This window comes from Wickerhamiella sorbophila (assembly GCF_002251995.1).
Source record: "Wickerhamiella sorbophila strain DS02 chromosome Unknown contig1, whole genome shotgun sequence".
Classification (NCBI taxonomy): domain Eukaryota; kingdom Fungi; phylum Ascomycota; class Dipodascomycetes; order Dipodascales; family Trichomonascaceae; genus Wickerhamiella; species Wickerhamiella sorbophila.
Genome location: NW_020193984.1, coordinates 649,722 through 662,812, shown reverse-complemented (window position 1 = coordinate 662,812; position 13,091 = coordinate 649,722). Strand labels below are relative to the sequence as shown.

The 13,091-nt window shown below is 50.8% G+C and overlaps 10 protein-coding genes across 10 annotated transcripts; 4 read left to right on the top strand and 6 right to left on the bottom strand.

Annotated features, from left to right (window-relative positions):
• Positions 1–164: 164 nt before the first annotated feature.
• On the top strand, positions 165–1,196 carry B9G98_00398 (hypothetical protein; the record flags this gene model as incomplete). The annotated part of the gene is made up of 1 exon (XM_024806956.1): positions 165–1,196. The coding sequence occupies one exon, from the start codon at positions 165–167 to the stop codon at positions 1,194–1,196; it is 1,032 nt and encodes a 343-aa protein (XP_024662724.1).
• A 67-nt stretch (positions 1,197–1,263) lies between these two features.
• On the top strand, positions 1,264–2,529 carry B9G98_00397 (Tryptophan--tRNA ligase, cytoplasmic; the record flags this gene model as incomplete). The annotated part of the gene is made up of 1 exon (XM_024806955.1): positions 1,264–2,529. One exon carries the CDS (start codon positions 1,264–1,266, stop codon positions 2,527–2,529), a length of 1,266 nt encoding a protein of 421 aa, XP_024662723.1.
• Positions 2,530–2,548: 19 nt separating this feature from the next.
• B9G98_00396 (3,4-dihydroxy-2-butanone 4-phosphate synthase) lies at positions 2,549–3,181 on the bottom strand (the record flags this gene model as incomplete). The annotated part of the gene is made up of 1 exon (XM_024806954.1): positions 2,549–3,181. The coding sequence occupies one exon, from the start codon at positions 3,179–3,181 to the stop codon at positions 2,549–2,551; it is 633 nt and encodes a 210-aa protein (XP_024662722.1).
• Positions 3,182–3,578: 397 nt separating this feature from the next.
• Positions 3,579–4,196, top strand: B9G98_00395 (Charged multivesicular body protein 5; the record flags this gene model as incomplete). Its single annotated transcript, XM_024806953.1, has 1 exon — positions 3,579–4,196. One exon carries the CDS (start codon positions 3,579–3,581, stop codon positions 4,194–4,196), a length of 618 nt encoding a protein of 205 aa, XP_024662721.1.
• Positions 4,197–4,204: 8 nt separating this feature from the next.
• Positions 4,205–5,089, bottom strand: B9G98_00394 (Ubiquinone biosynthesis O-methyltransferase, mitochondrial; the record flags this gene model as incomplete). Its single annotated transcript, XM_024806952.1, has 1 exon — positions 4,205–5,089. The coding sequence occupies one exon, from the start codon at positions 5,087–5,089 to the stop codon at positions 4,205–4,207; it is 885 nt and encodes a 294-aa protein (XP_024662720.1).
• A 36-nt stretch (positions 5,090–5,125) lies between these two features.
• B9G98_00393 (hypothetical protein) lies at positions 5,126–6,670 on the top strand (the record flags this gene model as incomplete). The annotated part of the gene is made up of 1 exon (XM_024806951.1): positions 5,126–6,670. One exon carries the CDS (start codon positions 5,126–5,128, stop codon positions 6,668–6,670), a length of 1,545 nt encoding a protein of 514 aa, XP_024662719.1.
• A 19-nt stretch (positions 6,671–6,689) lies between these two features.
• B9G98_00392 (hypothetical protein) lies at positions 6,690–7,619 on the bottom strand (the record flags this gene model as incomplete). The annotated part of the gene is made up of 1 exon (XM_024806950.1): positions 6,690–7,619. The coding sequence occupies one exon, from the start codon at positions 7,617–7,619 to the stop codon at positions 6,690–6,692; it is 930 nt and encodes a 309-aa protein (XP_024662718.1).
• Positions 7,620–7,800: 181 nt separating this feature from the next.
• On the bottom strand, positions 7,801–9,147 carry B9G98_00391 (Sterol uptake control protein 2; the record flags this gene model as incomplete). Its single annotated transcript, XM_024806949.1, has 1 exon — positions 7,801–9,147. One exon carries the CDS (start codon positions 9,145–9,147, stop codon positions 7,801–7,803), a length of 1,347 nt encoding a protein of 448 aa, XP_024662717.1.
• Positions 9,148–9,367: 220 nt separating this feature from the next.
• Positions 9,368–10,420, bottom strand: B9G98_00390 (Saccharopine dehydrogenase-like oxidoreductase; the record flags this gene model as incomplete). Its single annotated transcript, XM_024806948.1, has 1 exon — positions 9,368–10,420. One exon carries the CDS (start codon positions 10,418–10,420, stop codon positions 9,368–9,370), a length of 1,053 nt encoding a protein of 350 aa, XP_024662716.1.
• Positions 10,421–10,858: 438 nt separating this feature from the next.
• On the bottom strand, positions 10,859–13,069 carry B9G98_00389 (SPS-sensor component SSY1; the record flags this gene model as incomplete). Its single annotated transcript, XM_024806947.1, has 1 exon — positions 10,859–13,069. The coding sequence occupies one exon, from the start codon at positions 13,067–13,069 to the stop codon at positions 10,859–10,861; it is 2,211 nt and encodes a 736-aa protein (XP_024662715.1).
• Positions 13,070–13,091: the final 22 nt, after the last annotated feature.

Genomic DNA, 13,091 nt, shown 5'->3' with positions numbered 1-13,091 from the left:
ATCAGGGGGGTTTTTGGTCTCTTGAAACAGTCAAGGTTATATAGATAGTGCCGTATTCTCCAGTCAAGCTCTGCTTCCAGAGATACCTGTGGCTCTTTTTACCCTTACCCTTCGCTTGCTTAAACCCGCGACGTGCGTGTGGTAGGTTCGTTATACCTCAAACTATGGGACTTGCAGAAGACGCTGAACGATTGTACGAAGGATTGAAGACTGCCGGAGTGATTGGAAACAACAACAACCAAGGTTCCAATCAGGGCTACGATAACAATGGCCAAAACCAAGGGCATGGTGGCTTGATGGAGATGGCTAGCGAGTACTTGACCCACGGCCAGGGACAGAACCAGGGCAACCAGGGATATGGCGGTGGCAATCAGGGCTACGATAACCAGGGCTACGATAACCAGGGCTACGGCAGCAACAATGGAGGCTATGGCCAGAACAACGATGGCTATAGTGGTCAAGGTCAAGCCTCAGGCAAGCAAGGTGGAATGGGTGGATTGTTGAATATGGCCATGCACAAATACGAAGAGTATAGCCAGGGCAAGAACCACCAAGGTCAAGGCCAACCTAGCACCGAGGCTGGAAACTTTGGACGCAACGACGGCCGTACTGATGGCGGCGACTTTGGTTACGGTCGCAACGAAGGCCGTACCGACGGCGGTGACTTTGGGTCTGGTCGCCACGAGGGCCGCCACGAGGGCCGTCACGAGGGCCGCAATGATAGCGGCAACTTTGGCGGTGATTCCGGCTACGGAAACGATGGCCGCAACAATCGCAATGACGGTGGTAATTTCGGTTACGGGAACGACGGTCGAAGCAATCGCAACGATGGCGGTGATTTCGGTTACGGAAACGATGGCCGAAGCAACCGCAATGACGGCGGCAACTTTGGCTACGGAAACAACAGCCAAGGCAACCGCAATGACGGCGGCAACTTTGGTTATGGAAACGATGGCCGAAGCGATCGCAATGATGGCGGCAACTTTGGCTACGGAAACGATAACCGAGGCGGCAATCGCAACGACGGCGGCAGCTGTGGCTATGGAGATGATAACCGTAGTGGGGGCAATTTCGGCCGCGATGATCAAAATAGTGGCTATGGAAATGACAACTATGGTCGCAATGATAACTCTGGCTATGGCCAGAACAACAATGACGGCTACGGCCAGGGCGGTGGCTACAATTCAGGATACTAAAATTCGTAAATTCAGATCAGCCTGCCCTCATTATATCATAGTGCCTTAGTCATTTCCCTCATTACTTATGACTGATTCAGTAAGCGAGACAGTGAAGCAGGTTGAGGATCTCAAGGTCGAAGACAAGCAACAAAAAATCACTCCGTGGGAGGTCGCGGGAGCCACACAGGACGGCGTTGATCAAGGTATTGATTATGACAAGCTTGTGAAAGAGTTTGGCTCGAAGCGCATCTCTGAGGAGACGTTGGCACGGTTTGAAAAATTAACCGGACACCGCCCTCACTTGTTGCTGCGGCGCGGCATGTTCTTCAGTGAGCGCGACTTGGATTCGATTTTGGATCGCTACGAACAAAAGAAGCCGTTTTTCCTCTACACCGGCCGGGGACCCAGCTCCGACTCCATGCACCTGGGTCATATGATTCCCTTTACGTTTACTAAATGGTTGCAGGACGTTTTCGACGTGCCCTTGGTTATTGAGATGACCGATGACGAAAAGTTCCTGTTCAAGCCGACGCTTACTTTAGAACAGACATACGGCTTCTACAAGGACAATGCCAAGGACATTATTGCCGTTGGTTTTGATCCCAAAAAGACCTTTATGTTCAGTGATCTGGACTTTATGGGCGGTGCCTTCTATCGTAATGTCGTCAAGGTGTCCCGCCAAATCACAACCTCCACGGCCAGAGCGGTGTTTGGGTTCAAGGACAGCGATCCGATCGGCCGTCTGCATTTCGCATCTATCCAAATTTCCTCCAGTTTTTCAAACTCGTTCGAGCATTTATTCGGCACCAACGCCAGCATCCCTTGCTTGATTCCTTGTGCCATTGACCAGGACCCTTACTTCCGCGTCGCCCGTGACGTTGCATTCAAGCTCCGCTACCCCAAGCCGGCCTTGATCCACTCCAAGTTCTTCCCCGCACTGCAGGGCCCGTCGTCTAAGATGAGTGCATCTAGCGAAACGTCTGCCATCTTCATGACCGACACAGCCAACCAGGTCAAGAAGAAGATCAACAAGTACGCCTTCTCTGGCGGCCAGGTCTCGGTGGAGGAGCAGCGTCGGCTGGGCGGCAACTGCGATGTTGATGTTGCCTTCCAGTACATTTCGTTCTTCCTGGAGGACGATGCGGAGCTCGAGGGTATCCGTCAAAAATACACCAGCGGCGAGCTGTTGACCGGAGAGCTCAAGGCAATCGCAATCAAGTTGCTGCAGGAGTTTATTACCTCGTTCCAGGACCGCAGAGCCAAGGTTACGGACGAGGACGTCATGCATTTTGCCGACACTAAACGCCGGTACGAATGGGGCAATGGACAATTCAGTAACGGGGTGAACTAAGTAAAAGAAATAGTGACTATTAGTTTTTTCGGGATTTGATGTGGTTGACGAGCTGCTCAATGGTGATAACCTTAATGTTGTGGGCCTTGGCAAACTCGAGGCAGTCATCGCGGCGGGACATCAAGCCGTCGGAGTCACGAACAACCTCGCAAATAACACCGACAGGTGCCTGGCCGGTCAAACGGCACAAATCAACCGCAGCCTCGGTATGTCCTTGGCGAGCAACAACACCGCCATCGTCGGCTCGCAGAGGACAAAGGTGGCCAGGGCGATTGAACTGAGAGGCCTGGGTGGTGGGATCAGCCAACTTGCGGGACGTCAGAGCTCGATCGTGTGCGGAGATACCCGTAGAAGTGCCCTCCTTGAAATCACAGGTGACGGTGTACGCTGTTTTGTGCAGGTCGTCACCACGGGGCACCATCAGGGGCAGTTTCAGGCGGTCGGCAATCTCGTTGGTTAACGGAGCGCAGACATAACCCGAGGAGTGCTTGACCAGGAAGGCCATTTTTTCGGTGGTGATTTGCTCGGCGGCAATAATAAGATCTCCCTCGTTTTCGCGGGACTCGTCGTCAAGCACAATGAGGAATTCGCCATTCTTGAACGCAGCCAGAGCGTCCTCGACAGTGTCAAACAGGTGCTTTGCCTCAGACATAGTGCAGAACTGAAACTGCGGGAGAATGACGTGAGCTTTATAACCGAGCTAAATTTTTCACGACTGCCGCACGGCTAGTTGTTGCAAACTCTTTTTATTTCTTTTCAGCTAAAGAAAGAGGCTATCGCTAAGTTGGTGGGGTGCCAAAACTAATTTATAGGATCGTCCCGCACGCAGCAGGCCATGCACCATGACCAATGGTTTGTCACGGCCGGCCGCTCCAACGGCCAGAACGGTCGTATAGCCCACGCAGGTATGAGAATGTGCTTTTGCGGGGGTTGGGGTACATTTCAGGCACAGAGCGAGCAATCCCGCATGGGAATTCATAAAATCTCACTAATTATACTTTCCGTAACCCCCCGTTTATGCTGTCTTCCGCAGTGATCCCCTTAGTAACATGAACCGTATTTTTGGCACCAAATCAGCCGCCCCAAAACCTACTCTGAACGAGGCTATAGGCGGTCTTGAGGAGCGTATTTCTTCTCTGGATGTTCGGCTAGCCAAGCTCAATGGTGAATTGACGAGCTATCAGCAAAAAATGGCCAACATGCGGGACGGGCCTGGAAAGAACGCCATCAAACAACGAGCGCTCAAAGTGCTCAAGCAACGCAAACAAATTGAGGTGCAAAGAGATCAATTACAAGCTCAGAGCTGGAATATGGAACAGGCCTCTATGACCAGCGAGAATCTACGCAATACAATGGCCACGCTCGACGCTATGAAGACAGCAAACAAAGAACTCAAAAAGCAGTACGGAAAGGTCAATGTAGACAAAATTGAGGAGCTCCAGGACGAAATGGCTGATCTTATGGATATGGCGGACGAACTACAGGATACAATGAGTCGTAATTATAGTGTGGCCGATGAAGTTGACGAAGCCGAGCTCGATGCCGAGCTCGAGGCGTTGGGCGAGGAATTGGAGTTTGAACAAGCTGAGCCGTCTTATTTACAAGAAGAGATGCCCACCTTTGTGGACGAACAGCAAGAGCCTGCGGTTGCCAATGCTGCCCAGTGATTTTTTTCTTAGTGTTTGCGGGCTGCAAACAAATAGTTGCCTCCCTGCTTGCCAATGGTTCGGTTGAGCACATTTCCACACACATCATTGCTCCGCGGTCCAAAGCGCACCCATGATTGCACTCCAGGCACAAACATGCAGCCTTCCGAAGATACAAACTGCATATCGGGCTGTTCGTCAATGAACCGGCGCAGCTCACCCTCATTAATATACTTTGACCAGGTGTGGGTTCCTATTGGTACCATTTTCATGAGATGCTCGGCCACGAGAATAGTGGTCAAGTACGAAACTGCTGTGCGATTGATGGTGCTCATGAAAATGTATCCTCCGGGATTGAGCAGATCCAGCGCAGCCCTAAGGGTGGCCGGTGGATCGTCCAGATGCTCCAGCACCTCGAACATGGTAATTACGTCGAATTTGTGGCCGGGATCCAATGACTCCACAGTCGACTGCTTATAGCTCAGATGAGATAGTTTGGGGTCCAATTTCTTATGCTGCTTGGCAACTTTAATAACTTCAGGTGTAACGTCAATCCCCAAAACGCTTTTCACGTAGGGCCTACGGGCCAGCGACTCGCTCAGCAAGCCACCTCCACAGCCGATGTCCAGCACCATCAGCTTTTTCGCAGGCTCTTTAAACTGGGATCTCATGTTGGGTGGCAATAAATCCAGCGAATAACCTGGCACGTTGGCACTGGTCTCCTTCAATGTGTGGGCAATGTAGTCCATACGCATCCAGTTCATTTTGTTAAGCACGCGTTGCGGGCCGTTAGGATCCCACCAAGATTGAGCGAGCTCGGCAAAATGCGCCATTTCAGACGCATTTCCCGATCTGACCGCTGCCGCGGTACTGAATTTCGACACCCTCCAAATCGGGCTATAAACCTTGTTCATGATGACCAAGCGGGAAAGTTGATTTCTCTTACCACGATGGATGAGGACGATTTGGAGCTGAATGTGGCAGATAGTATTATCAGTACGCGTCAGAAGCGAGCGAATGCTGGGAACAGATTGAAGACGCTGTTGCAAATGCAGGAGCCGCTTGATGGTGAGGACGACATTTTCGCAGAGGTCGAGGACGATCAGGAATTCGACATCGAGACGGCCCAAACGGTTGAAGAGACGGTTGAAGGTGAGTCTGAAAATGGCAATGATGATGACGACGACGAGCCAGAAGGTGGCGACGACAATTTCAGTGATTCTTCTGACTCCAGCATCGAAAATGACGAGGAGCCAGAAGATGCTGGAGAGCAGGCGCTGGCCAAACAACAAAAGGAAGCCCTCAAAGAGAAAAAGAAGGCAGAGAAGCGAAAGATGTTTGAAATCAAGACCCGCAACAATGCTCCGAAACCAGCCAAAGCTCGTAAGTTTGTGGCAAAGGCCGAAAGCCTGTTAGACTCGGAAAGACGTGTATCCAAACGTGCACTTGCTATTCAAAACAAAGAACGGGTAATTGAAAGATTGCGGGAAAATGAAAGACGAAAGGCAGAGTACGTTTCGCCGGTGATCAAGAAGGCGCCCAAACTTACTCAAGAACAACGACTCGAAGAAGCCAAAATCACTGAAATGAAAAACACTGCGTCCTTGCATCATTTTGTCGAGGTCGAGGAGTACCGGAAGCAGCAGCAACGTCTAATGTGGGCAAACAGACGACCGAAGCTGTCAAAATTCATCAGATACAGCAGTCATTCTTTATTGGAGTACCCGACAATCATTGAGGTTGAAGTCAAAGAGGAACGGCCGCTCACGCCTGATTCGGAACCTGAAAAGCAGTCAGAATCTCAACAGGTTAATCTCGAGTCCCGGGCCGAATCCCGAGAGCCTGAATCCCAAGAGCCCGAGTCCCAAGAGCCCGAGTCCCAAGAGCCCGAGTCTGAGCTTTCTGAACGGTTCGAGTCTGAGCCTCCGGAAGAAGCCCCTCACGAAGAACCCGAGCCTATCGAAGCCACTGAACCCGAAACAATAAACCAAGCTGAAGATGGCACTGCAGAGCCTGAAGCAAATGCAGACTTTGAAATCAAAGAGGAACTCCCAGACGACGCTACTCTGATGCAACGAGCGATAGAGATGGAACGCATTAGGGAATTGGAAAAACAAGAGGAGGAGGAAGAGAAAGAGGAGGAGGAAATCCGTGAAGTCGAAGGTCCTCCTACTATCTCTACGTTCAACTCTATTACCATGCACGATTTCCCCGATTCGGCATACAACAAGCACACCGTCAAAGGTGTGTATTTCGGGGAGCAGGTTCTGAGGTCATCTGCAGTCCCACCAAAGCGTATTTGTGCAATCACTGGCAACATTGCCCGCTACCTTGACCCGGAATCCGGCATCGCCTACTACTCCCCCAAGACGTTCGACATTCTTAACATGATCCGGAACTACGAAGTTGCCTGGAGCAACGAACTAGGCGGCGTGTACCTAGGCCTTCGTGGCGGCCAACGCCATGCCAGTGGAGTCCCCGAAGGATTCGACTAAATATTTATATATATGCTTTTTAAGGCAGCCCATAGCCGAACGTGAGCATGATGGGTTTGACGTAATAGTTTTGGAAGTTGTTTTCGACAATTTCCTCTTGGCCGACGGGAACGCCGGTCCAGTTGACGTTCAAAACCGTCTCTCCAGAGCCCTGATCGAAGTCCAGTTGGATCGTAGCAAAGTGGCGCTCTTTCCAATCCCGCAGTCGCCATGTCATGACAATCTGCTTGTTCTCCTCGAGCTTGACAACTTTGCCAACAATGTTGCCGTTGAAAAGAGAATAGTTGGTTCCCTCTTTGGCCTCAATATCCGGAGAGGCTCTGGTCCAGGCGGCCACCATCGCCTTGTCCAAAAATGCCTTGTAGAGCTGTTCAGCTGACGCAGTGAAAGTAGGCTTCAGCTTGAGGGTGGTGGTATTGTACGTAGAGCTGCCGGTGACATTTTTGTCTTCATCGGCGTGGGCTAATGGCTGCAGAGCCTGTGCAGCGGCCTTTTGATCTTGGTGCTGGATATCCTTACCGTGGGTTTCAATCAGGTCAACACCGAACGCGACAAGCTTTTTGCGCAGCTGGGGAACAAGCTTTTCGCGAACAAGAGCCTTGACGGGCGCCTTGTCGGAGGTCTCATCGTCAATGCTGATGTTGAACTGGAACTCGTCCTCCTCGGTGTCGTAGGCAATCTCTGGGATCTTGATACGACCAGTGGCATCCACATCGCCGCAGCTGCCTGCATACTCGAGTTCCATATGCAAATCATAGAGCGAGATAACTTTGCCCTTGCGCTGGCAAACATCAACATCGCCCTCGACGTTGCGCACCTTCGTAACCTTGACAGAGGCCTGGTCGTTTTCAGCCGACGTCTCGGGAAGCTGGGCATTGAAGTAGTCGCGAGACCACTGAATGCAGTTCTTATCGACCCAGTGCCAGTTATTAGGATTGTGCAAAACCATCGTTATACGATCAACTGAACAGTTGGAACCTCCCAACCAGACACCTCAGGGGGCCCCTATATTAATACGCAGCCAGTATGCTCGAAAGTTCTCTGCATGGCGGCGGCTGAAGCAGGTAAAACGACAGTTTGATAGAATCTGCGAGTAACGAATATATACTGGAGGTAGAATATGAAATGTACTAGTAAAAATTCCCACCCATTTCCTGAGTTTGCTCGGGGTTAAACTGGCTTTTCTGGTCCGGATCGGATGCGTCAGGGTCCAAGATCCCTAACTTCTGCATTAGCGAGTCCGGGACTTCGCCGTGGGGCGGCTGAGCGTCGAAATTGATCATGGCGGCCATGATGGCCTCGGCCTCGTTGTTTGCGGCAGAAAAACTTGCGTCAAATCTTGCAAGAATGCTTTCAACCGTTTGACTGACCGGCAGTGCGTCCGTAACGAACCCTAGCCCTCCAAACTGGTGGTCTTCGTCTATGGGCAGGACCTTTGAGACGCCCTGGAGGAACCAGATTTTCTCTTTATTGGATGTGCAGTACTCTCTGACGATCTGGTAGTAAGCACCGACGATTTTTTGTGCCCACTCGTCTCCGTCGGCTAGCATTTTCACAATGGTGCCATCCATGAGCGCCGGGAACGAGAATACCCGCAGGATGTAGTCAGACTTGTGTTTCTGGTTAAGCAGCTTGTCCAGGTATGCTAGCGACGGGAAGTATGGAGAGGACGTCGACACGGGGTATAGGTCTTCGAGCAATGGGTGGCAACAGCGCAGGTCAGACTCGAGATCAACCGGCAGGGACAGTTGGGTGTTGGCCAAGTCCAATAAATCAATGCCCATGTACGAGTAAAACTTGGACGTAGGCGGCAGCACACCCACAGCAAGAAGGATAATTGCTGCACCACGAACATGATGCAACCAAGTCGCCGCCGGTAAACTGCACAGGCTCATTTCCGTGGGCAGCGAGGCGTTGGCCATGGCATCAAGAATCATGAGCACCGACGCTGCCACTAACGCGTCGAGGTTTTCGGGGTTCACGTTCTGAACCTCCTCACGAATTAGACGCAAACTTTCGCTTCTATGGGTGACCACGGCATTCTCCCAAGTTTTGGAATCCTCCAACGTCCGCAGGTGGGTGGCCGAAAACATTAGGACCGAGTGCATAAGGAAGGGAAAGCGCACACCAAGCTGGGGCACGTCGATTGCCCAAATGTCCCGTGTAAAAATGCCCGCCGTGGCTATGGTCTCCGCGACGGTTATCACAAAGTGATGCAAAAGTTGGAGATCAGTCATTTGCAGCCCGTATTTAAGTACGCACCGCGATTCTACATACCGACATTCCAGTCGCAAATGAATACAATTGCGGCACTTGGGGTGGAGTTCATCGCACTTCACCCGGCGCCGCTTGCATGTTATGCAGCCATTTCGCGACTTTGTGTGCGGGCGCCGTTTTTTAGATCCCGCTCCGGAGGAACCTTCTGGAGAATCATTCGGCACCGAGTCTTCGTCTTTGACGGCTGGCGAGTACGCCATCGTTGGTGGCATTCAACAAAACAGTGACCGAATGTCGGATAATCCTAATTGTATTGCAAACAACTCGTTTGCTGGGGTGGAGGCAAAAGACAGATAGAATTAAACTGGCGATTACGTACACCCCAGTATCCGTCGTTTCTTTGCAGCTACCTGCATAGGGCGGTACATAGGACAGTTTTGGCGTCGACTGGCAAAAAAAACCGCAGAAAATCCGTGGGCTTTATAGATCCTTGCGCTCAGTTCCGGGAATCTCTAGAACGAGATCGGCACCGTACAAGCCAGCAGGGGTGTGGAAGCCGGGCTTGAAGTCTCCTTTAAGAGCCCGCTGGGCGATGATTACGGACGAAATCGCAGTCAGGCTGTAGCCACTGATCGTCTTCAAGTAAGCCCGGGCTTCTTGCGTGCCGTCAGAGGCAACCGCCAGAAACTGTGCTGATCCAGACTTGCGCTCCTCGACACCGTCCCCTTTCACAAACCGCCCAATGAGGCTTTGTAGCGCCCATCGCACAGGCCCAATGTTGAACACAGGTGAAATGTAAGAGCCGATACGGGCAGCCTGGGGTGACATACTGGCCATGAATACCGTGACGTTGTTGATCTTGGTCGTGTGGTAGGCAGAAGATACGTCTCCCCACGGAAAGTTGATCATGGTGTATTCCTCATCGTTAGGGTACTTGACATCCTCGACGAGTGCACCAAACGGAACGCTGACAATCTTGCCGTCTTTGCGGATCTTGCTTCCACCGCCAATCATCTCGACCATGGTCTTGGCAGTACCTGCAGAAAGTCCACCCTTGAAGCTGATGTACAATTTCAATTGAGTTGCAGATGGCAGCTTGTTGGCAACATATGCCGAGATACAATCGGAGGGCACCACGTCCATCCCCACACTCGGCATAGCCAAGATGCCAGCCGCCCTGATCTCTGCATCCCGTGAAGCCACTGCTTCAATCACGGTGTATTCGCCCGTGATGTCGAGATAGTGAGTTCTCGTCTTGATGCAGACATCAACCATGGGTCTTGATGTCACCGAATAAGGCCCGGCACAATGCAAAACTACCGAAACGTTTTCCAGGGCTTTTTCGGCATCGGCAGGGTTGTCAAGAGAAAAGACCTTGAACGGAACGCCGAACTGCTCGGCGATTTCCTTGCTTTTTTCCTCGTTACGACCACCAGCAATGTATGCTTGGCCGATTTCTGTCAAACGCTCGCAAATAAGCTTGCCCGTATAGCCGTACGCTCCGTAGACCAGCAATTCTGATTTAGATGACATGGTAGGTGGAGAAGTCGTTTTCCCAAACGGCCGTGCGATTAAATTAGTCAAAATAGTGTTAGTTAAGGTCTACTTGAAACACATAAATTTAGCAGTGATCGATCCGTGGCGTCCGGTTTTAGCTTTCTGCTGTTATGCGTCTTGGTCTCGGTAGACAGCTCGCCAAGTGGGCTCGGGAGGATCGTCCTCCTTCGTACGTAAGTCATTGCGAGGTTCAAGTTCCACCATCTGCCGACGCTGAATGTCGCCAACGGATAAATCCAGGCCCTTCAGCCCAGAGTATTACGGGTTTATCGATCCCGCAAAACAGAAATTCAACAGCGAGCACGACAAGGAGAACCCATGGGCAACGTTTGAGATCCCCACTAAAGAAATGATCCAAGCCAAAATACTGGAACTTCGTAAAGCTCAATTAGAAAATAAATATTTTAAATAAGTTTAGCTTTCTTTCGAATGCAGTTTCTTTCGTAGCATGGGTCGAATCCGGCGATCCCATTTACTCTTGGCTTTCGCCTTCGCCTGCCACAGTGTTCCGCGGAAACTCTTTGTATACACGCGATCCTCTTCCCATTCTTGGCGGTCCATAAAGTTTTTGTAGAGATCAAGGTTCACGTCTTCGTTCTTGATCATTTTGGTTTTAAAATACAGCTTGTGCAGAACGAAAACTGCAAAGAATACAAAAATGGGACAATACAACCCCAAAAAGACAAGCACGTGGAATCCTTTTCTGGCAAGCATCTCTGGAACTCCTGCAAAGAGTGCCAAGAATAAGCAAATACAGCCGCACACTATAGACGCGTACGGTTGCAAAGGCGCTCGGTAGGGATACTCTTCACTGTCACGATCCAGCGAGGGGTGGTTCTGAACAACTCTGTAGAACTTGTAGTAGGTCAAACATAGCACGGACCACTGCAGCCAAATCGAAGTGACGACCCACTCAGCCAGAAAAGTATAGTATGAAGCTGCATTTGCACCGGCGGTAATGTAGGCCGTCAAGGCAAAGAGCGACGAAACAGACACGGCTATAATTAGCACTCCATTCCTCGTCGTTGTGGAAACCCGTCTCCATACCATTCCTAGTTGCCCCAATCCATGGAGCACTCTGGATGCGACAAACAGGTGGCCCGCGGCAGCTAGCACACCGATATAAATAAAGAAAGCAGCGGCTGCGAATGCGGCATAGCAAACATTCTGCTGCAAGAAAGCCACGATCCATACAGACTTGACAGTAACACCGGAAAACGCTTTCCATTCGCTCACTCCTATGCCACACCTGCTTCCAGTTTTCACAGTTTCTTCAAAGTACGAAGTGAGAGATCCCAGCATGCCATCGCCTGAATTCACCACAAATAGAACAATAAAAAGTGATAATAAGAATACGATACCAATTCGATACGGTAGGATTTTCATAGATCCTGGTACGACTCTGCGAGGATTGCGGATTTCGGCCGTGGGGACAAAAATTACATCCGCACCCGTGAATCCAAATGCCGATACGAACCAAGCCATCCAAAACCCTAAAAATCTGCCAGTACTTCCACCAATTTCCCGCTGCCCAAATACTGTCTTCAACGGACCGTGACTGATGCCGTCGGTTGTACCATATGACCAATACGTTGCACCAATATAGTTATGTAGAGGCCCAACATGGCCCGTATCCAAAAGCAAATTGAACATGTTGAGGACGGCAATGAGAAGCAAGCTGATGAAAGCGGTGAAGGCCATTATACGACCCCACACGCGGACATACAAGAAGTTGACACCAACTACGAGCATGACAATAAAAGTGAGCCATACCATGCTGCTGTGATCAGGCTGGTTGAGAATGGGGAAAAACGAGAATAGCGATACCGTCAAAATAACTTCATAGGCGACCCGCAGGCACGACTGCAGCCAGTACGAGAAGCCGAATGCAGTGGCTAGCGAGCGGTCAAATATCATATTTATGATGCCTGTATAGCCAGCATTATGAGGCACTAGAGCAACCATTTCAGCCAGGCCTCCCATCATGAGATAAAACATTACTCCAGACATGAGAAAAGTCAAGAGTGTAAACACAGGGCCACTGATCCACAGCCCCTTCGCTGCATCCTTGAAAAATGCTAGCCCAATATAGCCACCCAAAACAACCATATAAAAGTCACGAGGCCGAATATCACGGCGCAACCCACTGCGGGGCATTGAAAAAAGCGGGTCGTCAATAAAATCTAGATCCAGCGTTGCCAGCGATTCAACATCGTGACCGGAGAATATAGAACCCTTTCTAGCCGAAACATCGTCCTGGTTATAGTCACTTTCACCCTTACCAAGGAGTTCCACATACCCATGGGGGATCCGGTCGGGGGCGTTAAACAGCCGCTTGTGGGTGAGATGGGACCGAGCAATGAGATCCTGGGCGACTTTTTTGTTATACTCGTCGTAGTCTGTCAATTGGGTTTTTGCTGCCATTTGATTGACGACCTCCAAAGCGTCTTCTAGTTTGACATCGACCTCCTGGTCGTCGAGACAAACGCTAGAGGCGACATCGTCGTCGATGATCTCCACAAAATCAGCCTCCGAGGCACTACCGATGTGCACCGAGCTGTCCTCATATTGGTCTATTCTCCCTGGTTCTGGAAAGAGGTTTTTCCACGGCGCATCTGGAGGCATACCGATAAGAGGTGGTAATCTG